Raw genomic sequence first — 26,907 nt, forward strand, 5'->3', positions numbered from 1 at the left:
ACATACACAGTGATAGCCACATGGCCTTGGAGGGTAATGCAAGAACAGAAACAATGGGATCCACCAAGACTAATGCAGGTGGAGAACTTTTGGCCAAAGCCAGATGTTCCAAGTGGACTGAAGGAAGAGCATTGGGAAAGGCATGAACTGACACAGTGTCTGCAAAAGCACTTGTGCTCATGCAGTCCATGGACCATAAACATACCGAGCAAGAGGGTAGTGCTGGCTAAATCGGTGTGTTTGAGGCAAAACACAGGTGGAAGAGGCAGGAACGGTCACCTTGTCCCAGAGAGGACACGTCAGCATGAGGTGCAAAGTGTGCTCAGTGAGATTCATGTCAGCCCTACCTACAGCAGACAGATCATCTGCGGGCAGCCTAACACCACTGGCTCTCGAGGCTGGGAAGGGTGCTCACTTGAAGATCAGCAAGACTTCTTATAAGAAGTCTTCTTGGACTACGTCTTCCTCTTCTTCCTACAGGAGAAAGACAAGGAAGAGGAAGAGCTCAATAGCAAGGGAGGAGGAAGAAGACTCCAATGGCAAGGGGCTCATGCCTTGCTCAATGCCGGTGCATGAAGACTGGTCAAAGTAAGGAGTGTTGTCATAGTAGTTGTTGTGAGCACCATGGTTGATACCAGGGCATCTCCCACAGGAGCACAACCAGTACATGAGGGTCAACCTCCTTGGCAAATGGAGCAGCAGCAACAGCAGCAGGAGCATCTTCGGTCTTATTCAAATCTAAGCGGTTGAGAAAAGCTGTAAAGGACGGACTTACTGGGATATTAAGGGAAGGTAACATCTTTCATGGGTACTCAACAGAGGAAGGAAGATATTCCTTACATAAGACATGAATCAGTACAAGCAGGTGGTGCCTAGCTGTAAATACAAGATGGGATTCTGCTAAGGGAGAGAACCACCCAGGTACCTAATTCATCATTAGAGTTGAGAGCAAGTTGTGGAGAAGAAATGAACCACAGCGGTTAAGCAGTGTCACTTGCGGAGCATTTCCCCCAGAGGAAGGTGCCAAATGCTTCTTTTCCTTCTTCCTCTTTCTGCTAGACCAATCCCACTGTGAGGGAGACAACTCAGCACACTTCTTGCACGGGGAGACAGACCTGCAAATTCTACCCCATGAGCTATGAAACCTGTGCGGGTCAATAGTCAGGGGACATGAAGCTCCTACATATGTGCTCCAGTTCTTCACAGTGTCTATGCATTTATTTCTCCATATTTTTTCATGAAAAGATACAAGCATAAAGAGATATAAAAGAAAGGAGGCTGATTTCAACAACTAAGCCTACGCAGAAAGTGTATTCAGACATCCATCCTAGATAACAAGAAAAGAATAGGTGCTTGGTGACAGCAGGTGAGTGAGGATACTCCCCCAATCATCACTTGACCACTTCACCACCACTTTAATACCTTGTTATTAAATTTCAACAACCAATTCCAGGACATTCCAAGGAATACTCCTATGTAAAAGTTATGGTTTATATTTCCATAGGAAGTAAGTTTGGTATTCCATTTCAAATTGCTATAAGACAACAATTACCAGAGCTGCATACCTGACGTAATGCCAGTGAGGAGGAATCCCCTGTTTTTCATCACCTGGGTTAGCATACATGCTGATGTAGTCCAGGGGATCTGGACCACCTAGCCTGAAAAAAAAATAAAAGTGCAGTGCAGTCATTAAATAAAAATTGCAGTCATTAAATAAAAATACTAAGTGCAATAGCATGATGTGCCAGTGTGTAAAACTGATAATCCCATTAGCTAGTTACACAATCAATATACAACAGCTTACATGATCACTATACAACTGCTTTGCACATCAAGTGAGTCAACAACCCAGCAGTAAGGCAGTTCACTGTGCATAGCTGAGCCAGTAGTACAATGAGATCAAATTCATATTATATACCATATATATAATTTCAAATAAAAATATTTGTCTCATTTGAAACTGTACTGTATTACAAATAAAAAATGCAGACAGATGATGAATTTGGATATTCTACTATGGTAAATGAAAACAAGAATATTTTTAGTAAATGAAAATCCAGCAAAAACCTGGCTATTTTAACATTACAAAGAGGTGTTTTGCAAAAACCCTTTTTCCTAATCAAAAATTTGTCATTTATGAATTCCTAAAATTTTTGACTGTTAAATACAATCCCTTGTTCTATGATTTGCTGCACAATTGCCACAGCATGCATCATCCATTGTCTTTTAGCAAGGCATTTCTCTTCTGTGCAAACATATCCTTGGCATGATACCTGTCTCTTACATTATATGTCTTCCACTTTTAGCCTTATCTTATGATTCTTATGAATTAAGTTTACACAACAGGATCACTTGTCAATGAAGTGTCCATTATCCCAGCAACTGGTATGACAAAAATACTTGAATATACTCAAAATCTTGTTCTCAATATTCCTTGCATGTTGCAGCTATTCATTTCTTGCAATCTGGTAGCTTATGAGATCTGTTGACCCAAAGCTTAATACAATGCATATAAAAATTCTGGGTGAAATATGACATTTTTATAATAAATTAAGTTTTATATATACTTACCGAGTACTGTAATTACATAGCTATTAGTTTCTTTTAACTGGCAGTTTAAAATTTTGAAATTGCGGGTCACGCTAGTTTGTTTTGGTTATGGCGACATGCCCCGCCCACTTTCGGGTGTAAGAAGAGGTACAACATAGCAAAGAGTTTCAATTTGTTTATGCCCTTATGTCCAAGTGAGAGGAGGTGGGTGGGCTCCGATCATGTAGTTACTGGGTAAGTATATATAAAACTTTATTTTATTATAAAAATGTCATTTTTACACAAGTAACTTGCCCAGTAATTACATAGCTGATCCCCACATTGAATGGAGGTGGGAATATTGGACATATCTACCCCAAACCATTATTAATAGTAACTGACGATGGTGTTGGGATCATAAACATGAGAGCCAGGTAAAGGAGAGGGTTGCACAGGTGGAGGAGATGGAACGGGACCGGAAGAAATTACAGGTGCAATTGCATCCGACTTAAGAGGATGAATCCTTACTAACTAAACCTTTACTAGATTCCCTAGCAATAGCTTTCCTCTTCCTATCTCTAGCTAGCTTCTTAAGATGTGAATCTAAAGTCTTCCACTTCTTTAAATCCCAGTTGCTACACTCCTCACAATGTAAATTCACTGAACATGTTTGTCCCCTACATTGAACACAAACAGTGTGAGAGTCGTATGATTCTTTAGTCAGTCTAGTATTGCAGCCTTTGCTACAATAACTAATACTAGAAGTACTATTGTCAGACATCCTGGAAAATTCTAAGAGAAGTCCAAAAAACGGGCAAAAAGTCATGAACCAATGATCAAAACTCGCCTAACACTATCTTAATTATGCCAAAATGCTACGAAACAAACACTTCACCAATCGAAGACAGAGCAAACAACCAGCAAAGTATAAATTTCAAAATTCAAGCTGCTGCCAACCACAGTCCTTCAACCATAGCCGGCAGAAACAAATTGAAGCTCTTTGCTATGTTGTACCTCTTCTTACACCTGAAAGTGGGTAGGCATGTTGCCATAACCAAATCAAACTGGTGTGACCCGCAATTTCAAAATTTTAAGCTGCCGGTTAAAAGAAACTAATAGCTATGTAATTACTGGGTAAGTTACTTATATAAAATAAGGTTTTATATATACTTACCAAGTAATTACATAGCTATAGTTTCTACTTTAAACGGCCACTTAAGAATTGAAAATTCGCGGTAGCACTCTTTTGTTTTGGTGCATTTAAGTGACAGGGAGTGTGTGCCTCTTTGGTTTCGAATATAAGCCAGAGCTGTCTTGTCAGAAATGAACTGCAATCAATGAGACTCAAGTTAATGCTGCAAAATGTTGAAGAGCCAGGTGAATCTCTTTCAACTCCTACAGATTATTGTGCAGTTTCCTCTTTTGAAGGGACCACTTCCCTGACACTTCCAATCGTCCCAGTGTCGCTCCCCAACCTGGGTCCAATGTGTCGGAGAATATGAGAGATTCGGGTTCAGATGACACAGGAACTCCCGTGAGTGGAACCTTCCTTCTGCAAGCCACCACTGAAGATCTTTTATTTCCTGTGTGATGGGAGACATGAAGGAATCTGAAAGAATCTTCTGACCTTCAGAAAGAACTGCAAAGGCCTCGAATGTTGTGTCCCCAAAGGAATGAACTCTTTATGGAGGAGAGAGTCCGTAGCAGGCTCATCCAGTCATTGGCTGAGCAGGTCTGAAGACTCAGAAAATGATGGACTTCTTTGGGTGCATGATAGTAATCTCTTCTCTAACGGAAAAACCTGGAAAACCCGAGAGTCTATCTTCATCCCCAACTCGTTGGGACTTTTCCTGCCCAACTCCTGGGCTAACTGAAGGGTTCTGAGAGGGTCCTCCATGCACTTCTGGGATGATGAACACAGGGTCAGTCATCCAGATATAGACAAACTTTCACACCATTAGCCCTGGTGAAGACTTGAGGGGCTGTTGACAACCTGAAGCATAGAGCCTGAAATTGGAAAACTTTGTCCTGAGAGCGAATCACAAGAATTTCCTGGAATCCCGGTGTATTGGGGTATGAAAGTAAGTGTCTCTCATGTCTATCGAGACCATCCAATCTTCTTGGGAAATTGCAGCAAGAACTGAGCTGTTCGTCTGCATCCTGAACTTCGTGGTTTGTACGTTCAGACCGCTTACATCCATCCAGGACGGGCCTCCAACCCCCGGGGGTTTTAGGGATTACAAAGAGGTAATTGCAAAAGACCCCCTATGAGAAGTCTTCTATCTCTTCTATAGTTCTCTTGTGGAGAAGAGCTATGACTTCCTTTTTTGAAAGGAATTGCATATCCTTCCTTGAGAACCCGTAGTACCCATGGTTCTATCGATCTGGCCTCTCGCTGTCTCCAGAAGTGTGGGAGTCTGGCACCCACAGGTAGACAGAGGACCAAAGTCTCACTTGCTAGAGACTGGTCTAAAAGAGGACTTCTTGATGATGGGGGGAACTGATCTGGGATTTGTATGTGGGCACAATGAAGCTCTTCCTCAGTTACCCCGAAAGACCCGTGGCTGGAGAGGAGAGGGAGGCCAAGGATTAAATGAAACAGCAGGTGTTCGGTGAGACTCCATCATTTGCTTGGACAACTGCGCAAGTAAGTCGTGAGTAGCCTTTTGCAATTCCATAGCTACCCACTCTAATGTCATTCATGGAAAGAAGGCTGGTTTGTACAGATGAGCGAAAAGAAGAGCAGATCTCTTTAGTGGTGAAAGAACACCACATGTCTCTTTTCTTCAGTATACATGATGAAAAAAGAGCAGCTAACGCCTGTGCCCCATCCTGAATCGCCTTGTCCACACACGACAGGACTCCAAGCCAGTCTGCATGTACAAATAGAGCAGAAACTCCTAAGGAAGGAGCTTCCCCGGTTGTACAGAATACATATCTCCTTTGGAAAACCGAGAAGGAGGAGAACAAAATACAGCTTTGCCCAACTCCCTCTTCTCAGATAGCCAAGAGTCGATCCCCGACAACGCTTTCTTGGACGAAATAGAGGGCCATCCAGGGAGTCTAGTGGTACTCAAGGACTGACATAACAAGGACGCTGATCCTGGGGTAGAAGGGGCCACGGTGGAGAAATATGTCGGGAAGCAGAACAGAAAATAATTCAATAATGAGGTGTAAGCTGATGAAGGCTGTTCTGTTTCAGGTTCCTCCTCTGCTTTAGGTACAGCAGAAAGTGCCAAATCTTACTGTGGTTCTTCTGGTGTCAAAGACGAGGCTTCTTCAACAGCTCCAGGATTTTGTACAAACATTGGTGAATGGGAAACAAAGAAGAGTCTTCGGGTGCTGATGTACTTGCAGACTTCACACAATCAGTGACAGGTGAAGAGGATATGGCCTTGGGGATCTGTGACACAGAAGGTGCCAAAACAGTTTGACCTGCAGCAATAGGGACGTCTGAATCTGGAGTCTCAGACTTGTATCCCAATGCTGGAGAGCTGGGAGCCAACGGGATGTCTGGAGCTACAGCGTGAACTGAACCTGAAGCAGGCTTATGAGCCACTGGGAGCTTGTGAGGTACCGCTGTACTCATGTCCACAACAATTGGACACCTTTTGAGCGTTTGGTTGCCGAAACCTGGGAAATAGCAACAGGTCGGGTGAGGAAGCAACTACTCGTGTGCAAACCCCATTGACCTCCCTTGGACTTACGGTTTGCCTCCTCCCAGGTACAGGGGAGTCTGAAAGTGACTGAATTTAGGAGATCCTTAAGACTTCTTTCCAGTGGCTGTCTAATGATACCTGGGACAAGCAACAGGCTCGACTAAGGAAGCAACTACTTGTGGGCAAACCCCATCAACCTCCCTCGGACTTAACGTTTGCCTCCTCCCAGGTGCAGGGGAGTCTGGCACGGACCTCCGTCTTGGAGCATCAGTGGGACAAGCAGCCACCCCCTCCACAACACTAACCCTGGTACAGGCACTAGCACTTGCACCGACAGTTGCACTATGATCCTATCTGAGCAACAGTACTTACTAAAACATCCAATTTCTTATCCTACCAAGCTTCGAGACTGGTGATGGCACTGGGTTCAGAGGGAAGGGAGCCAAGTAACGGAACTGAAGGGAAAGCGAAGGAAGTAGGAATCGGGGAACAAGAAGTCAGATGTGTAGAAAAAGCCAGTTTAGGGGCAGAGGACACAGAAGCTCTAGCCTCAGCTCTAGCAGCCACTTTCCTAAGCCTACCTTTCTGTAATTTATCCAAATGATTGGTCAACATTTTTCATTTACTCACAGTCCATTCCTTACATTTCTCGCAAGTCAAGTCGTGGGAACATATTTGTCAACGGCAGTGAAAACAAACAGAATGTTCGTCATGCAGTATTTAGATGAAGTTCAACCTAGTATTACAGCCTTTGCTGAAATACCGGTTACTGGCTACTCTCATTCTAACATAATAGTCCAAAAAATTGAAAAAAGGCTAAGCTAAGCTATGAAAATATTGCTCGGAGGCTACCAAATGAAAGAATACTTCACCAAGTCCTTCTATAGACAACCAAACCATCCAGTGAAACTACTCCTGAATTAACAACAAAACACAGCTGCTGAACGACCGATGTTCGGTCATCAACGGCAGACACGAACTGAGCTCTTTGGGTACGTTGTACCTATTCTTCCCCCTAAAGTGGGCGGGGCACTTACCTGCACCAAAACAAAAGAGCGCTACTGCGAATTTTCAATTCTTAAGCTGCCATTTAAAGTAGAAACTATAGCTATGAAACTATAGCTATGTAATTACTTGGTAAGTGTCACATATAAAAACTGACTTTTTTACAGTTACTGTACTTGACAATACTACCAATCTTACTTGCAGCATCATTTTCCTCCCCTTAGTTTCATAAATTCACACAATTTTCCCTCTATAAACCTGCTGTCAGTAACTTTAATTCCTACTAAAGCCTCAACATCTTACTTTTTCTTTCAAGTGCTCATTATCTGAAGACTCAAAAATCAAAAGATTCATCTTGGCACTTTTCTTCCTCTTCTTGACATCATCTACTAAGATGACCTTTCCACTTCATCCACCTTTACATTAAGGTGACCTGCTATCTAGCCCTGTGTCAATGTATTATTATAGCTAAAACACAAGCTACTTAGCAAAACTGCATAATACAGTATGGTATTCTTTTTTTTTTTTTTTATCCAGTAGTGGTTACTGATTACTAAGTATTACACAGCATACTATAGTCTGTATATACCTGAAGTTCTCTGCAATGACCTTTCAGCTAATAGCTATACTTCTTTCCACTTATATATTTCTAACTCTTTCCTATGGCCTCTTCCCACCTTGCCATCCAAGTTAAAAATTTTCCATTTGTTTCAGTTTTTAGTCCTCAGCCTAGAAAAAAAAAATCCTTCAAATGGCCCTATGAGTACCAAAATGTGATTCTGTCTTCTAGAAGACTCACTGCCTTGAAAATTTAAAAAAAATTAACAGGAGATAAAGCTATATGCATGTACTTTAAAGTACATCTAAAAATGATAAATGGGATTATTAAAAACCACATAGGCCTATGACAAATGCAACCTTAAGAAATGTGTCCTGCACAATTATGCAGACCTAATGACTAAGCGCCTCCCTGGTTATAGGTACTGGTTTACATGTAAAACGGGCACTGTGTTTCATACCAGCCCCTTGGGGATGAACTTAAAAAGCAAAAGACAAAAAATACCATAAACAAACAAAAGGCAGTATATATAAGGTCTGCAATACCTATGAACCTGGTCACAGTAGTCATCTTCAGTTTTACCTACATTTATACACGGCCAATATAGGAGTTGTACAGTAGCCTATAAAACGGCACTAGCCTATACGCTTTGTGTATCCCTACCTTTGGGAAAATCCATTTGCCTACAGTACATGATTTCTGGAATAAATGGGGTCAGCCTGGCCTAACCTATACCCAATGCTTATCGAGTCTATAGTCGGCTACGTCTGTTCTGGTTAATTATAGTTTAAGCAAAATGTACCTCAAGACTGGTAGGAGGTTAGATTGAAGTTGCACATAATGGTGACATTATCTACTTGTAATACCTGAACAAAATCAGGGAAGGGGGTATAGCACGACAGGAACGGGTTCCACAGACGAAAATGAAGAGCTGGCCTTTCCTACAATGCCATTTCCTGACCTAACCAGACCTTACATCCCTAACATCACTTAGGGCACTGTGCCCTGAACTGGCCTAGGGGGCTTCTTCCCCTGCCCTGGACCCCTAACCCCAAGTAATACTAACCATCGGAGACAATGGACTTGACTTCTGTTCAGAGGTAGTGCTAGAATGGAATGGAATGGAACGTAGTGTTTAGGCCAAAGGTCAAGCGCTGGGACCTACGAGGTCATTCCCCACTGGAGAGGAAATTGAGAGTAGGTAGGTTTGAAAGGTGTATCAGGAGGAGAACCTCGAGCCAGATCCCGTCGATCAGCAAACTCTAACCAATGGTAAACTACCTTTTTTTTTTTTTTTTTACTTTCAATTGCGTATAAGCTAGTCTATAAAGCAGTAGCCTCGGCTACGGGAGCGACAATCCAAAATCGGTTTATGCCTACCACCTACGGAAATTAGCATTACACCTGTACTAAGCCTACCAACTCTTTGGGTCTATGCTGTAACCAAAAAAAAAAAAAAACAGTTACATATACTACATACCAATATTTGACAAGAGCGGTAACCTGAAGGGGGTTTGGCTGGTCCGGGTAAACTTTTCGACAAGCTGCATAAAGCGCCTCCAGTCCTGCAGGAATGGGACCCGGAGCTTCCCCGTTTCCACCTTGCCCTTGTCCTGGCTGACCGTCTTTCCAGTCCATGACAGCTAACGGATTGCTACGACAAAACTGTCAAATATAGTTGACGGGATAAGGAACCTTGGCAATTACCAGGTTACTCAAGATCCTTAAAATAAGTATCCCTCAACCTTCCCTACCAATATATTTACTTCTTCCACGCTGTGTGAACTACTCTATTTTTAAGTCTTAGTAGTGTTTCCAAGAGATATTCTGATTAAAATGTACCAAGTATGTGCATCAATTATAACGCACCAATTAAATTAAAAATATAATTATTAATTATCATTAAAAATTAATTATGGCAAATTAATTGCCTATGTACATTATAATACTACATGCGAACGAATTAAGAAACGTTACATATACCTGATTCTTGGTAATTTCAGAGGGCTGAATTTTTACGAAAATTAATATAAACAACTAAATTAGCACTGCCAACTAGAAATTAAGTTGCAGTTTAGATGACCTTTTATTTATCCTAAATTGGTCCCATTACCTCTCATTATTGTATTTCTATCATCCAATTTCAATTCACAATGCATATCAGATGTCTGAAAATAGCATCGCATGCGCTCAGATATTTTAGGACTATCTTGTATAACCATATTTAAACATACCTTGGAAGGCTTCTCATGTGAGCGGAAATTCATATGTGGGCGTTTGTTATTTTAAGTAATCACAAATTCGTGGTGACAAAACAAAAATTTATTTGAAGGAAACTATCATCTTACTGTTCAGATAATTAAGCTTTAACTAAATCTGAATTATTTAAATCTGGAAAAAGATGGTAACCTATGCTTGCGTATACTATTGTGAGAGAGGTGTGAAATAATGAGCAGGAAGACAAGTACTGATGATTTATTAATGTTGTTGTTTCAGATTTAGCTGGCCTTGTGCCAGCACGGGCTCTTGCTCCTAGAGCAGCCCGTAAATTTATTGATGAAAGCTAGCTGCTTATAAAACGGGATGCGGACGTCTGCGTAGTTCGCAAAGACCGCTGGTACAAAGATTTACAGGTGACCTGAGGTCAACCTAGTTCCTTAAAAAACAGAACAGGTTCATACAGAGAACATAGTGATAAACAATGTCTGACATACGAAATAAATAACTTGTTACTTGTACGTACATAATACATGATTGCTTAGAAAGACAACATATACACAGTTTACAATTATGATGATAAATATATATTCCAATCGACCTTAGGTCGTGGAAAGGCACCGCAGAAAACGGGATGTTCTCCACAGAGAACGCGTTGAGCGAGGACTTCACAATACTCCAAACCTCCCCCCCCTCCGACGGAGGTAACGTCTGATTAAACCAGGTATCTGCTGGGGTGACGAAGGGGCCCTCTCTTTCTTGATGTCAACTGGAGAGGGTGGTCGCCTTCCCCTATGTTCTCTGCAGTGGTTTGCTGGGGTGCCTTTCTGTCAGGTCTCTGGGTTTTCCAGGGATGCCCTCATCTTCTTCCTGCGACCGGGGTTGTCTGAGGCTGATGTATCCTGCAGGAGATCTTGGGGGTATGCCTTCGTTGCCCCCCTCCAGGAATGTGGGTTTGAGACAATCTATTGGCACCCAGTCTTCCCGCCCAGTTCCTTTCCAGTACAAGGAAAGATCCCCTGTAGGGCCTAGTCAAGGGTGGGTGTATGGCGTCATCCCTGACGAAGACGTGGGTGGAGGAGTACAACCCGGGGGGCATGAAGTGGGACGTCCTGTTGGTGAATGTCTTTTGGCAGGGGGCGAACTTTCCAACTCTGTCTCAGAGCCTCTACATTCCTATGTCATCCCTGTTCTCTGCGATGAGTTCCCCTGGGACTACCAGAGTCTCCCCGTCTTGCCGTTGGCTCTGGGGGTGGTCCTCAACCCGAGGAGGACCCAGAGCAGTTGGTACTTCCAGTTTTCAGAGGAGCAACGAGCCATGAGGGATGCCTTCAGAGACCTGTGGAACCTTTCCACCATTCCGTTGGCTGAAGGGTTGTAGGTGGTGGTGATGTGGTGAGTGGTCCCCATTAGACATGCCAGGGCGGTCCACAGTGCGGACAGGAAAGCAGGTCCGTTGTCTGTCGTTATGTTGTCTGGGACACCGAACCAGCTGAGTCAGCTGGAGAGGAGGGCTTCCGCACATGCACTGGAGGTGGCTTCTTCCATGGGCGTAGCTTTGGGCCACCTGGTGGAGCAGTCGACTGTCAGTAGGTATCTGGCTCCTGATGGGGGAAGAGGTCCTACTATGTCGACGTGGATGTGCCCAAAGCGTCTCTTTGGCTAGGGGAATTCGCCCACTCCCGATTTGGTGTGCTGCCCCACTTTACTTCTCTGACACTGCATACATTGTCTTGCCCAGGCCATCACATCTTTCTGTATGCCATGCCAGACGAACTTCTCTGTCAGCAGTCTGGCTGTTGTCCTTCCGGAGGGGTGGGATAGGCCATGGATGATGTTGAAAACCAGTCGACGTCTAGAGGCGGGTACCAGGGGCCGGGGGCGTCCGGTACTGACATCGCTCAGTAATGTTGATCCTCCTGAGCCGAAGGGCATGTCCTTTCATTTCAGCGGCATGACAGCTGTACAGTAGGCTGGGATCTCAGGGTCAGCAGCTTGTTCGCAGGCGAGGTCCTCGTAATTGATCCTGAGCTGTATGGAATCGATCTTGATCCTCGAGAGGGCGTTGGCTATCGAGTTCTTCCTGCCGGGGAGGTATTTGATGGTGCCGGTGAACTCTGCGATGGCTGCGAGGTGCCGCTGCTGTCTAGAGGACCATGCGTCACCCAGCTTCATGAAGGCATGAGCCAGCAGCTGGTGGTCGGTCCAAATTGTGAAGGGCATCCCCTCCAGGAGGAACTTGAAGTGCTGTACCACCTGGTATGCTGTGAGGTGTTCTCGGTCAAAGGTGCTGTAGCAGGACTTGGCGGGGTTTAGCCTCCTACTGAAGAAGGCAATGGGCTGAGGGGTCCCTCTGATGACGTGTTCCAGAACTGCTCCACAGGCGAAGCTGCTGGCATCCTTCATTAGTTGGAGGGGAGCCCTGGGGTCCTGGTGGGCTAAAGATGTTGCTTTGGTGAGGGAAGCCTTTGTCAGAAGGGAAGCCTTCTGCTGGTCGGGGTCCCACACTAAGGTCTTTGGACGTCCCTTCAGGACCTCCGTCAGGGGGGCCATGGTGTGAGCAATCCCCGGGGTGAATCTTCTGTAGTAGTTGACCATCCTGAGGAATTCTTGTATGGCCCTGATGGAGGTAGGGGTTAGGAACTTCTCGACGGCTTCGACCTTCGACAACATTGGGCAGACGCCCTCCGGGGATATCTTGTGCCCCAGGAACTCCACCTTCTCAATGCCGAAGGTGCATTTGTCAAACCTGATGATGAGGCCACTCTCCTGCAGGCGCTGCAGGATCTTCCGGATGTGTCGCAGGTGTTCCTCCCGAGATCTGGAAAAGATTAGGATATCGTCGATGTAGCAGATGCAAAAGTCCAGGCCCCCCAGGATGCTGTCCATCAACCTCTGGAAGGTCGCCCCTGCGTTCCTCAGACCAAAGGTGGAGAAGGCAAAGATGTAGGACCTGAAGGGCGTAATGATGGCGGTTTTGGGGATGTCCTCCATAGCTACTGGGACCTGAAAATAAGATTTTAGCAGGTCCATTTTGGAGAGTATCCTGGCTCCGTGGAAAGAGGCCGTCAGGTCCTGCATGTTCGGCAGGGGCTAGTGGTCCAGTTCTGTTGTCAGGTTCAGCTGCCTGTAGTCACCTCAGGGCCTCCAGGTGCTGTCTGCTTTCTGCACCATGTGAAGAGGAGAAGCCCACGGGCTTGGAGCCTTTTTGCATATGCCCATCCTCTCCATCTCTGCGAAGGCTTTTTAACCTCCTGAAGGCACTGCGGGGGAAGCCGTCGGAACTTTGCGTGCGTCGGGGGCCCCTTTGTCTTGATATGGTGGTATATCCTGTGTTTGGCAGGAGTCCCGGGCATCTGGCAGAGCTCGGGTTTGAAGACCTCCAGGAACTCCTTCAGGAGGGAACCATACTTGTGGGGCCTGATGGAACAGATGGCGGGGCGGGGCGGGCGACAAGGGCTGGGACTGGCAGGACTGGGTGTCCAGTAGGCGTTTGCGGCCGATGTCGACTGCCAGACTGAAGTGGGTGAGGAAATCCGCCCCCAGGAGTGGAGTCCTGACATCCATGATGATGAACTCCCAGCTGTACCTCCAGCCAAGGGTGGAGATCGACAGGAGCTTGGTGCCTTAGGAGAGGATAGGGGACCCATTTGTGGTCATCAGGCAGGTAGTCGGGTCCGGCGGTCATCTGCGGTCCTCTCCTGAAGGTGGAAACACTGAATGCATGGCTCCAGTGTTGACAAACATCATCCTGCCGGAGATCGCATCACGGATGTAGAACCCTACCGGTAAGGGGTCCCTGGGTATTTTTGCTGTTGCTGCCACGGCAACCTGTGGTGTTGGCTGCCGCCTCCTCCATTTTTTTGAAGGGAAGAAAGGGCAGGGGGGTTCGCACCTCCAGGCCGCTCTCCTGAACCTCTGGTGGAAGTAGCATAGCCCCAGCCCTTCCCTCTTCTGCTGGTGGGATGGCCTTTTCTGTTCAATGGAGTTGATGGGTTCCGTGGTGGGGTCCTCCGGCAGGAGGCAGTTGGCGGAGTGTGAGGGCGTGGTCGCCCGCTTGGCCGCCTTTGTGGGGACCATCAGCTGCTGCGCCAACCTGATCAGGTCCTCAACCAGCAGGGTGTACGCATCTGTGATCTGCCCACTGACTTCCGGCAGTAGCTGCCGCAGGAAGATCTCCCTCGACAGACTGACTTCCTTGCACCTGCTGCTGCTGTCAGTCTCAGGGGGGAGGAGGAGGTCCTGGAAGGCGTGCCACACTTCCAAGAGGTTTCCCTCCTGCCGGGGGTTGAGGGCAAGGTCGAGGGCACAGGCAGCTCTCTCTTGGAAGGTGGCGGGGACTGACGTCATCATCAACCAAAGGGCTATCTTCTTATAAGTCTCCTCCGGGAGGGCGTTAATGGCGATTTCCGCCTTCAACTCCTCGTCAGTCAGGCCTGCTATTCTGAATTGCCCATCGACCCTGTAGAACCAAGATGCTGCTTTCTCCCTGGTGAATGGCAGCAGCCTTATGTTAAGGGCTGTCTTTGGTTGGTCCGTCAGGGGGGCCATCATGTGGGGTGGCGGTACCAGTGTGGAGGTGCTCGCGGAGGTGGGTTGCGAGAGGGAGATGTCTGCCTCCGAGAGGTTCGCGGTAATTTGTATGTGTTTGGGAATGTGTCCATCCATGCTCTCTTCACGCTCTCACTTGGAGTGTGTGGGAACATCACGCCAATACACACTGGGGAAGCATGCCATGTGGGTCCGCTAATGATGTTGGCAACCTACCGACGAGAGTTGGTTAACGCCCGAACGCTTTGTTAGAGACCCATGGTTAGTCTGTTAGGGGCATGGATTAGGTTCATTGGGCCAAGACTTAGTCGCCGTTTGGGTCCGTTAATGGCTTCCGGGAACCACTCCAGAGGTCACCACTGTGAGAGAGGTGCGAAATAATGAGCAGATGACAAGTACTGCTGATTTATTGATGAAAACTAGCTGCTTATAAAGCGGGATGCGGACGTCTGAGTAGTTTGCAGAGACCGCTGGTACAAAGATTTACAGGTGACCTGAGGTCAAACTAGTTCCTTAAAAAACAGGACAGGTTCATACAGAGAGCATAGTGATAAACAATGTCTGACATACGAAATAAATAACTTGTTACTTGTACATAATACATGATTGCTTAGAAAGACAAAATATACACAGTTTACAATTATGATGATAAATATATATTCCGATCGACCTTAGGTAGTGGAAAGGCACCGCAGAAAACGGGATGTTCTCTACAGCGAATGCGTTGAGTGGGGACTTTACGCTATGGTACACTTAAGGTAAACAGAATAAAGACCTACAAGTATGGAATTCTAGGCTCTTGACATTTGTAAAGCAGAGAGCTAACAAAAAGGATATAGTAGTATGAAAATATGCCAAAAGAGCGGTACGTTGATGACTATACTTGCTAGTCTCTGTCATTTTGTTTTGGTCATTATAATGAGGGTCTCAAAGTAATGTTTCCAAATTTGCTTGATTTTTGGCGACTAACTTAGCTTGTAGGAGAGTAAAAAAGGATTTAACATTAATAGATTAATGCTTCTACAATTCACTATTCTGATATAATTTTGAGGATATACCAGATTTTTTTCAAGATTTGTGCACCGAATGAGGTGCACTGACGGGATATGGTAATTATCACAACGTACTTGTCAGATGTCTTTCAAGGACTTGATAAGCGCACGTTTTTAGCCTATCTGGCATTACTAAGGTTTCGCCGACGATTGTCTTTCTTGGTGCAGTAATCCATTTACTTACGTACATGCATAATTACTTGTGGCTAACACTATGGCAAAATTCTGACAATTAATTTATAACAAAAAATTTCAGCAAATGGGCCTTTGATATGGGAACATTTTAACTGTTCTGGCTGACGTTGTCAATGTAAAAGTATTTCTGACAGCAACTCTCTAATGGGAAGCATACATATTTAAATGTTTCAAGTAAATTTCCAAAATTCAGTTCATTTAACTGGGTAAAAGAATATCAGCCTTTTGTTGCTAGTTTTGTGGATAATCATTAATTTTTAAAATTTCTGCTTCAGGTTTACAAGATGAATTCTTTAACTTACTATTCTTGCATTGCTCTAGAGGAAATAAATTGTAGCCATTAACTGCCTCCAGTCCTTCGATCACATTTTCGTTGCCACGATTTAGTGAGTTTCTATCAATTATGGACAACCTTCAAGTAGCAACGCCATCTAAATAAACAATTCACTCAGCCCTATATTAAAATGGAGAACATTCATTTTTCGTGGCTGCTCTTAGTATTTCGTTTCTCATTATCTTAAATCAGTCTGAATCTAATTTTTTTACCATTAGAAAATTGTTTGTCTAACTGAAATGTCATAAAAGGGTAAATATAATTCATGTATACAATATATATTAGGTAATGTACTTATGAACTTGGTGATAGTACCATTCCTCGTATAGCCTACACAGAATTATACATAAAATAAGAGCACAGGGACATTGGGTTTTGGTTACGAAAATAAGAAATGCATTAACAATTTATTATAGATATATAAAAACAAAATATTAATCATACCAGAATCAAACAAATTACGACACAACCACAAGAGTAAACCTCGCGCAGTGACCACCAAGAAAAGCTGGACGCCGGCGGCACATCGCCATACACAGTTCGTACATGCTGGAAACCAGAATGGTAATAAGTGGCGCCACCCACAGCGGTTGGGGAAGGCATAAGTGGAGTGCAAATATGCACACTCACAAGATTCTGAAATATTCCTCGTATTAAATCCACTTGCAACGTCATAATTTTGGCAACATAAATACGCAGTAGTATTATTGGTTGGCACTAGTATTATTCCTTTTAGCAATTGCCAGTTACGTTGTACAAATGGGATTTGACCATTTTCAGTGGCTTGTATTGTGCAATAAGTAACGATGATTGCAATGCTAGATCATTCGCTTTCAAAACTGAGAGGGAGCTAAAGAGAGACTTTTAGCATCACGTAATGAAATCTGTCGCGAAAAAATTCAGTGCACAGGATTTTTTCGCTTCAAACTCCCGCCGATTCTACGAGGCTGACAGAATGGTGGGAACTTACTTGACAAGGCACATCATAAACACAACTATTATAGCACGTTTTGCTGAAATGCATGTACGGGCCGCAGTATGCAACGTCATGTTTCGTCTTATTACTTGTTTGAGTGGTTTATTGTAAGTTTGAGGTCCTTAAACCCAAGTACGTAAAAATAAATGAACCCAATTAGCAACCGCCTGGAGAGGGAAGTGAGACTGTCGTGCGATAGTCTCACCCTTGTCGTTCTTCCTGTCCTATTCTTGAAGGCCCGTACACACTATGCATCATGTATCAGCCACGTGATGCAGTAGTGGTGTTGAAAAAATTACTAGCGGCCAAACTGTACTGCAACACTGCTCACTTGTTCTCCGGCCAGATTTGACAGTAAAGCATCACAGGTTCGAGAAGAGCGCGATTAATGGATTAAGGGAGAGGCAAATATTCCTTTTGCCCTTCCTTGTCAAGGTTCTTCAAAATGACTTTAGCCACACTAATTACTCAAACATCTACTGTGTATTGTAATGCTTTAGCCACATATATTATATCAAACATCTATATATATATATATATATATATATATATATATAGTATATATATATATATATATATATATATATATATATATATATATATATATATATATATATATATATATATATATATATATATATATATATATATATATATATATATATATATATATATATATATAGAGCTTCGATGGCTCAGTCGGTAGAGCAGCGACTCGGACTTCATAAGAAGTCTGTGTCACGGGTTCAAACCGCAGCTGGCCAGTCAGAGGGCGGACACTTTGCTATCTGTGTAGACACCCCGGGATTATGTATGTAATCAACGGATAGGTTTGCTGAAAGCAAATGGGTGTTACAGACTAATACACACACAAACAAAGCCACTCCAACATCTTCTAAAAACATAACAGATGCCTTACATGTCTCGAACTGTCGGCCTAAACCACTCACGTCTCCGCTGCTAGGGAAAGGGAGCTGGGGATTTGGCACGATACATATACACATGTGCTACCGGGGTCTAAGTGATGTCAGGCAGGGCAGCCGATCGAGGCTACGGCCTACCCCAACGCCAAATCAAAGTCCTTCAATAGAAGGCATCATGTGTACCCCATATGAAAAATGGGAAAAAGCACGTTAAACGAAGAAGATATATATATATATATATATATATATATGTATATATATATATATATATATCTTCCTAAGCATCCCAGCCACCAAACACTCAATTTAAAGCTGGAAAATACAACAGTGTAGAGTGCTAGTCCTTGTCCATTCAAGAGGTTTGGCGGGTGGTGGCGAGTGGGCCATCGGCACTGGAGTTGAGTGGACATCCTCCCCCTCTGACTGCTGCTGCAACACTGAGCAGACACTTGAAATCGGTCTAGCCCATCAACACGCTGGTGATGCGGCTTTGTGTTGAAAAAGTGGTTTTTCAACACATCCGTTCAACACTGCGCGCATCATGGTGCATAGTGTGTACAGGGCTTGACAGACGTGTGGGTTGGGCTCCTGAAGGTTTGTGTAAGGTTAGCAACTGTGAGTGCTCCTATGTAACTGTAGCGAGAGTGATTGGGTATGAGTAACTGTTTAGGCGTTTGTGTACTGTGGTGGTGTTGTGTTAGCTGTGGTTGGGTTCCAGTGATTTCTTTGAGGTTGAGGGCAGTTATGTAGCCCACGTGTTTCGTGTTGCACATGTGGAGATTGTAAGTTTGTTAGTACGTTTTTTGGGGGTTTGTGTGATTGTTATGTAAGGGTGATGGTTGAGATGGTTTTGTTTTTGTAAATAAATTGAAAAACCTGATACGTGACTCATTTGTCCTTGCATGAGGGCTAAGTCACTTTCGTAGTTCGTTGGTTGATCGTGCAGTCTATCGGCACAACGAATATACAGTGATGTCTGTCAAGGACATTCCCGACACAATCAATTGTAACTGAACTGAATGTTTTCCAAGAGTAAATTCCTGCATTCCAGCCTCTCCAGAAAATCTACTGTAGATGATATCCTTCTTTCTAATCTTGAATTATAGTTATTCTAGTAGGCAGGTTACTTGAATATCAACTAAAATGACACAATGTATGTAATAATAATAATAATAATAATAATAATAATAATAAGATGAAGAAGAAGAAAAAGAAAATAATGCTATGCGCAGCTTGAGAGTCACGGTACGGGCTAGACCATGGGCTAGAAACCCACTGCGACCATTCACATCGCATTCGTTGTCGTCCTTAAACACTTCAGTCTTCTTGGGTCCTCAGTTCCTTTCAACGGCTTTATTCGTAAGCTATACTCTACCAAGCACGAAGAGGCCTCTCTGGCGTGGCGTTTAAAGATCTGCCCTTTTGCCAATTTTACAAATGAACAACTTGACAGATCTTTGAATGGCTATTGCTCATTCTGGACATACTCTGGATTTTTCTAGTCAAGATGGCTTTGAATTAGCACCCCGACCCAGTGAAAAAAATAAATTAATTGAAAATGAAGTATTTGAAATGACCTTCTATTCATTATAGGGAGCAGGAGGGGGAACAAATTTGCTAGGTATGTGCTTTCCTGGCTCATTAAAACCTCCCTCTCTGACATTCTCAAAAGTAAACTTGACAGGTGTATTTCTCTGGCACTCTCAAAACATGACGCATGAAGGTGACAGCAGAGCATTAATCGATGCCCTTTATGTTTTTCTTTTAGATGCTTCGTTTTTCTTTTCCATCAAATCATTTTTCATACTACGGGACATTTTTTAATATAAAAAGAAGAGAACGTCAAAGCTCGGTACAAGAAGGATGAATGGTATTTCTTGACTAAGCCATTACTGGGATTCAGGCCATGAACGCTGTAATTAAGGCAATGGAAAATGGGTGGTATGAAATGTGATAGTTCAGAATAAAAGAGCATATTCATACTGCTGAAGGGAAGAGTGATAGGACTGTACAGTTAACTAATAAGATGCTGTGCAACTGAAGGGTAAAAACGGAGGTGAAACTATGTGCCCCAGTGAAAAATACTGTCTAGATAGTGTGTGAAGAGGTTGCCTAACAGATATTACGAATCCACCTAAGAAGAACTCTCCTTAAGCTTATGAGAGCAATGGCCAAAACAGTACCTGCATAAAACGATGTGTCCACTATACAGATGAACTAAAGAGGATCCATAGAAGTAAAGATTGGGTCGTTAACTGGACAAATTGTCTCTGCTTTGATCCCACTGAAAATAGGAACAAAAGATCAAGAATCGCAAGCTGGAGAGCAAATCTCATAACAGGGATGGATGAGGATAATATAATGTTTTACGTTATATGGGAAGGAAAACGAACTTGCAACGCCTGCAACAAATGCTTTGTCTTTAGAAGTGAATTTTCTTACACCAGCACACACCCTTTTGCTGTATACAATGAGCATTTAGAGAAAAACAGATTCAAACTTATAGTTGCAATGAATCTTACTGTTACAATAACGGTGAGGTTCTTTTTTATTGATCCCAATCCACCGTCTACACCATCATAACCCTCAGAAAAAAAAAGTTTTCAAAATTTTATTGAAAGACTTGATATTTCCAGTCCTCCTGATATCATGTGGGGGCTTATTGTACAATCCTGGTTCTGAAAATTTGAAGGCTGTAAAACCAACATTCGAGGGCAATCTTGGCTTAGATAACTTGAAACTATCTGTGGCTAGCCTTGCGTTGATTCCATTCATTGGTTATATTATCTACAGCAAATCTTTCAAATATTTTGACATCTGGCCTTGATAGATTGATGAATCATTGCACATATTTAAAACATTATTCATGCTATGACAGGCAACCAATACAACTCAAACGATATAGGAGCAAGCCTATCCAGAGGTGCAGCACCTTTTAATAATCTTGCTGCTCTATTTGACATATTGCGCAGCTTCCTAAGTTGTATCTTAGACTATGATAAATAGAGCTGCAACAGTCCACTCTATTCATGAAACAATTAATCACATTCATCGAGGTATTTTTTAATCGTCATCAGTCAGAACTGGATTATTATTTATATTTAGCAGCTGAATATCGACATGGTTTCTTAAGTAAATTTTCTTTTCCATCAGCATAAATTCAGCTTTATTTTCACTTAGTCTTGGCTGCTTAAATGCTTTCCATCCCTTATCACCGATAAGAACAACATTAGTTTCTCATTGTATCTTCGATGTCGTTGATGAAGAAGTAAGACTGGGTGTCCTCCACAAATAGTTTGAGCTTTACCCCATGTCTCTGTAGAATATCTGACGATCTAGAGTATACACACAAAATAGGACTAGACCTTACACTTCCTTAGGGTACTCCTTTTCACAGTGTTTCATAAGGTGAGTATGAGTGTCCTATCTGTAAACAGTATTTTCTGTTACGCAGACAGTCTTTGAGGTACTCGACGGTTTCATAAAAAAAAAAATCCGTTGGACTGTAAATCATTTTAGAAGTTTGTACACAGCTGTATATATTATCTATTTCAAATAGATCATGCAGCATACAATAGAGCATACCGCAGTCTCCGTTGACTATAAGCAGACTGACTACCTGGCAAAACATTTACCCTATCTGGGAGAATAATTAATTGTTCAAGAATCACCTCCTATCATTTTGGACATGAATGATAAGTTTGAAACAGGTCTGTTTAAACTTAAACTCTGATAACCAAGTGCACCTTTAAACTGGTTTAATAATAACCACTTTCTCATATGTGCAAGGAGCTTGCACTCTGAAATACTGGCATTTATATAAGTAAGGCATAATAAATTTTCCACTCCAACAAATTCAGATAGGCTACTAGTATCGCATCAATTGCACGGTTTGTTTTCTTTGCCTTTCTTAATCCTAATGACAGCATCAATATTTACTCTATTAAATCTCTATGACCTTACACTGGTGTCAGGCTCAATACTAAACTGATTTGGCAATTCAATAAAAGTGACAGTTATATTCCCAATTATTTTTCTGAAAAATTGATGAAACACACCGGCCAGTTCTTGATCACTGAAACCATATGGGAACTTTTACCTTCTTCATTACTAGTTACACCAAGATAAGTTTGTATAATTCATAATTGATAATTGCAAGATCCTTGGATCTTTAACACGTTATTGACACATTTTACCCAACTGCAACTGTGATGTACATCCAGGTGTTTTCATTCTTTTACAGCTACCACGCTTGAAGTAGGTTTAGATTTTCCGTTTCACAAATGCAGTCTAAATACCAATGCAATTCTTTTGGCTAAAACCATGCAAAGCTTCCTTTTCGTTTACAAAAATGGAAAATGTTACCTCTTGTCATTTTTTTTCTTTGTAACTGCCACCGCATCCTATATTTGCATATAAAAAAAACCTGGTTTTGGGAGTGAAGCAGTAAAGGGTCTCCTCTTTCAACAAGTTTATTGATCATTATAGTAAGGTTGATGGAGCATCCTTGATGCTGAATGGATGCAGGGTCATTTAAGCGAAACTTTAAATTTCTTATGCAGAGGTGAATGTACTGTACAGGCTTGGATTTGAGTTCGTTACCTTGACGGTATATTCAGTCACATAACATTTCCTTTATTTTGCTAACTTTTGTGAAGCGGATGTTTCTAGGTTGCTCTTATTTATTAATTTATTTTCAGTTAATTTTTATTTTTTTGCCATTAATTTGGTCTGTTTATTTCACTTAGTATATAGGATTTCTATTTTGTATCCACATTATAAATAGTAACGTCCCCTACTTGCCTCCTTAATTCAGCATACATCTTTAGTGCTTCCGAAATTCCGAGATTGGCGCCAATTGTACGACTTCCCTTATCTCTCGAGAGGGAAGAGCAACGGAGGCGGCAGTTACGTAATGCCATAAGACTGATCAGATTTATGACTATCTGTCTTTATTTGCTGAATTGACAGAATGGTCATGAAAACGTGACAGGCTTACAGATAGAGAGAGAGGGGTAGATAAACTTGTCAACAGCGTGATTTTATTTTATATATGCATGTCCCGTTCGTTGATCATGGCAGACAATCACAGCTCATTTGATAGTAGGTAGGTAGTTTTTATAGTTCCTACAAAAAAAAATCACACTATGCAAGGATACGGTTTCGCCATTACGATACAACATACTCTCTTTATATAACTGTCACAACGAAAGAGAAAAAATAAGAGTTCAAGGGAAGCAAACAGTAATTTGATAATAGGCTAACTGGCATCTACTTCGGCGGTTCCCTCCGTTGGGTAATAGTATACATCAAGTGCGCTGTTGAAGTGACAAGACGGCACGTCTCGTCTCGTCTCTTGTCGTTGATTGTCAATTTCACCAGATCGTAGTGGTTTATTAATTGTGCCTGATTTCATTGTTAGTCCGAGGGACCTGTCCGGCGTCTGCATCAAGGTAAGGAAAGAATCCTGTAAACTCAATTTACACGCAGAATCGTGTAAAGTTTCTAGGCTAAGAAAACTCACTACTTGTATTTTTGGTGTATGACACTGCTCACTCGTTATAATTATTTAATTTATTGTGGCACTGTTCACTCGTTTTAAGTATGTAATTTATTGTGGCACTGTTCACTCATATTAAGTATGTAATTTATTGATAACAGTTAAATAGACGACACCGGGAAAACAGTGCATAAATTTACTGGAGAGGTTCTGCTGGTCAAGCTGCCAGGTTTCAAGTAACCTAGGCCTAACCTATCCTGTGTTTGAGTTTAACCTGCACGTAACTGCAGTCAACTATCAAATAAAAGTGTGAATGAAATTATAAGGTACTGTGATTTTTGGGAGAAAATTCCGTGAACGGGCGATGTTTTACGTGAGGGAGCAGTCAGCTGTCGAATATGCATTTAACCATATATTAAATACTTTCCATTTCGCAAATAAGTTTATCAGAACATCATGCATAGACTAAATAGCCAATTTCCGTAATCTGGTTTAAAAGACTAGGCCTAGCATATATAAAACTGGTAACTTGCTGCGCAGCAAAGTAACTAAAGGAGAATATTTCTTTTAAGTTATGTGGCCGTTAATTGAGAACGTATTGGATAGATGTCCGACATCTTTCCCGCCCAAACGAAGGATCTGGCTGTAAGATGAACATGAGAGTACTTTTGCTGCCGCTGTCGGCTGCTGTGGGTAAATTCGAAGCAAGATGCAAAACCGTACAAGATTATGTGCTCTTGAACTCCATTAAACTCATCCAACCTCCCTTCATGGGAAGCAAAGCTTTGCCACCATACATGCATCATGTATTCGTGGAATATGCTAGACGACAGGAAATCAGGTTCGCAAGATCTCACGCGACTGCTTTACTCTTGAGTGTGCATATAATCAGGGTACGTCAAAATGCCCGTTTAAAGTATTCAAGAGCAAAACTATTTTGGCATAAAACTGTATAGTCAAAGAGCCAGGGGCCATTTATTTGCTGGAGATGACCAGATTTTTAATAGGTATTTTTTGAAAGGTCTTACCATGGGGCATTCAAAACTGCAACTCTTAAAGATTGGCAGTGGTGGGTTGAGGTTTTATTAAGCCCTTTTCTCAAAAATGCAACTCTTGAAACTAGTAAACAATATGAAGGTACGTCACATTTTAATGGTAATATCGTCGTTAATAATGATCGCTTAACAGTTACCTGCGTATCAAAATGTTGATAAACAAACAGAAATTCGTAAGTAACTTTATTTTGTAAATCAACCTCATATATAGGTCATGAGAGGTCAAAATGTCGAGGTCCCCTCAAAAAAACATTTATAAATAATTTCATATTTACGCAATTCAGACCATGAACATATAGTTAAACCCTTATAAAAGTACTTGTTTCAAAGAGAGTTCATACTTAGAAAGTTTTTAAGTTAAAAACATAGAATTTAAATGATAAAGATGATGTGGAGACATCTAAATCTTCAGTACAAGAACTTGACTTGTGGCTGTGATGTGGCCTTCTCTAGGAGCAAAATTAAAAATTCTTTTCAAGTCTGTTATCATTATCCCAGATAATCTTACACGTCTTAAATTTGTGTACAAGATACACAAATATAATTCAAGTCAAAGAAACAAAAATATAATTCAAGTCAAAGAATCTCACTATATATGAAATAATGTCTACATTTCCTTGATTTAAAGGAAAAAATGTGACCCTGTATAAATATACCATGTGAATTAATAAAGTGTTATATCCATCGTATTTGTTAATCTATTCTATGCATATTTACAATATATAAAACAATAAAAGGAAGAAAGTCATAATAACATGTCAGTCAAGGCTAATTGCTAGCCACAGCCATTTTGGTGTGATTATTTCCTCTTATGAAAAGTAAAATATCGTCTCATCGAGTGTCATACACATATAGGTAAATATATATGTTATAAAATATGCAGATATCTAGATTCAACTGTACATGAAATGAGTAAAAGATTTTACCCAGAATACTTTCAGTATTCACTGCTGTACAATTCATCTAAAGAAAAAGGACTTTCATTTGGTATACACTGGAGTTAATACATTGAAAAATAAAGAGCTGTTCGCTAGATTACCCTTAGTCAAAACACGGTAAACATGAGCACTCAAGTTACAAAGAATGAGAAAAATAGAAAAATTTAAGACCACTTATACATCCTCTGTCTCAGTATCTTCATCAGAAGAATAACTACATTTATCCAAGTCATTGTCATCATCATATGATTCTTCAAGGGTGATAGGGTTTGTGACAATAAAATCTCTGGGCACCTGCTCTCCTTCATACCAAGTCACAACAAGTTTGTCATTTTTGATTTTCCATCCATGTCCGATCGGTTCAAAATCTATTGGGTTACCTTTTCTAGCATTTTTTTTCCAAAGAAAAGAAATGTAATTTGTTCTAAGCAGTTTTTGGTGCAGAACTTTGTTGGGGGAGGAAGACAGCAAGGGTCAGATGACGTAATCTTATGAAGAGGATCAGAGTTTTTCTTTGGGGGCATACATTTTGCGAAAGAGATGCAAGCTCGCTTCATTGACATCATTAAATTTTCGAAGTCCATACATTGCACACACATGTCCCTTAATAGTAGCTGCAACATCTTTGTCTGTAACTTCTGAAGAACCAGTTTGGCTCAGAGCTGATATGAATCTTTCATTGCTCTTCATAATTTCAAAGGGTTTCCATTTTGCTTTCCTCATAAATGATGCTGTATAGTTAGAGCCTGTAAAAGCATGAAAACTTGGTAGAGCTTCACATATAGGGGTAGTTAATTCGTTTGATAGCTCTGATATATATTGATCATGCGTCTGTGTTTCTAGAATTAACGCCTACATCCATCCATAAAGTTGCATTGATGTGCAAAGCACTATGAAGAAGAAGGATGAAGACATCAGTGCCATTGCTACGTGTAACAATCACAGGTTGAAGGTCTTCAGAATTTTCAGTAACGAAATTCGTATGGAATATTAGTCGTGTGTCTGCTTCTTCGTGTGTGCTATTTAATTCATAAACCTGCGTCCTATGGACTACTCTGTCATGTGCAGTATGGAGGAAACAGTCTTGTCCAGTGGCAAAATAAAGTTTATGCATAGCAAAATATGGTGCATAGATTACTGATGTCCACGTCTTTAAGAAATATCAGTAACTCTCTCTTAAAGATTGATGACTTTAAAGGCTTTCTCTAGATCTCTTGGGCCGTTTTTGTACTGGACCAGTTATACGGTATGGAACTTCAGTAATTCCACGGAAATTATGCACACTATCTTTGATTGAGGGCTTATCAGAAGCATTACTTACAGCATTTTTCAAAATTATCAATGCTAAACCTCCGAATGTTGATGGTAAACTAAGTGTGCGTAAGAAGGATATAGCATCAATTATATATATATA

The 26,907-nt window shown here is 41.9% G+C and overlaps 2 protein-coding genes across 2 annotated transcripts in view; one reads left to right on the forward strand and one right to left on the reverse strand.

Annotated features, from left to right (window-relative positions):
- Positions 1–9,544, reverse strand: part of Su(fu) (suppressor of fused) — a 67,164-nt gene extending 57,620 nt beyond the window's left edge. The window contains exons 1-2 of the mRNA XM_067108871.1: positions 9,233–9,544; positions 1,566–1,658 (exon numbers count right to left, since the gene is read on the reverse strand). Of these exons, the coding sequence (XP_066964972.1) occupies positions 1,566–1,658; positions 9,233–9,390 (251 nt within the window). The 5' untranslated portion in view covers positions 9,391–9,544. The remainder of the gene's footprint in view (positions 1–1,565; positions 1,659–9,232) is intronic.
- A 13,725-nt stretch (positions 9,545–23,269) lies between these two features.
- Positions 23,270–26,907, forward strand: part of LOC136841683 (visual pigment-like receptor peropsin) — a 754,051-nt gene continuing 750,413 nt past the window's right edge. The window contains exon 1 of the mRNA XM_067108876.1: positions 23,270–23,453. The gene's annotated coding sequence lies outside the window, so the exon portion shown is untranslated. The remainder of the gene's footprint in view (positions 23,454–26,907) is intronic.

The sequence above is a fragment of the Macrobrachium rosenbergii genome, chromosome 9, assembly GCF_040412425.1.
Source record: "Macrobrachium rosenbergii isolate ZJJX-2024 chromosome 9, ASM4041242v1, whole genome shotgun sequence".
In the NCBI taxonomy this organism is placed as follows: Eukaryota; Metazoa; Arthropoda; class Malacostraca; order Decapoda; family Palaemonidae; genus Macrobrachium; species Macrobrachium rosenbergii.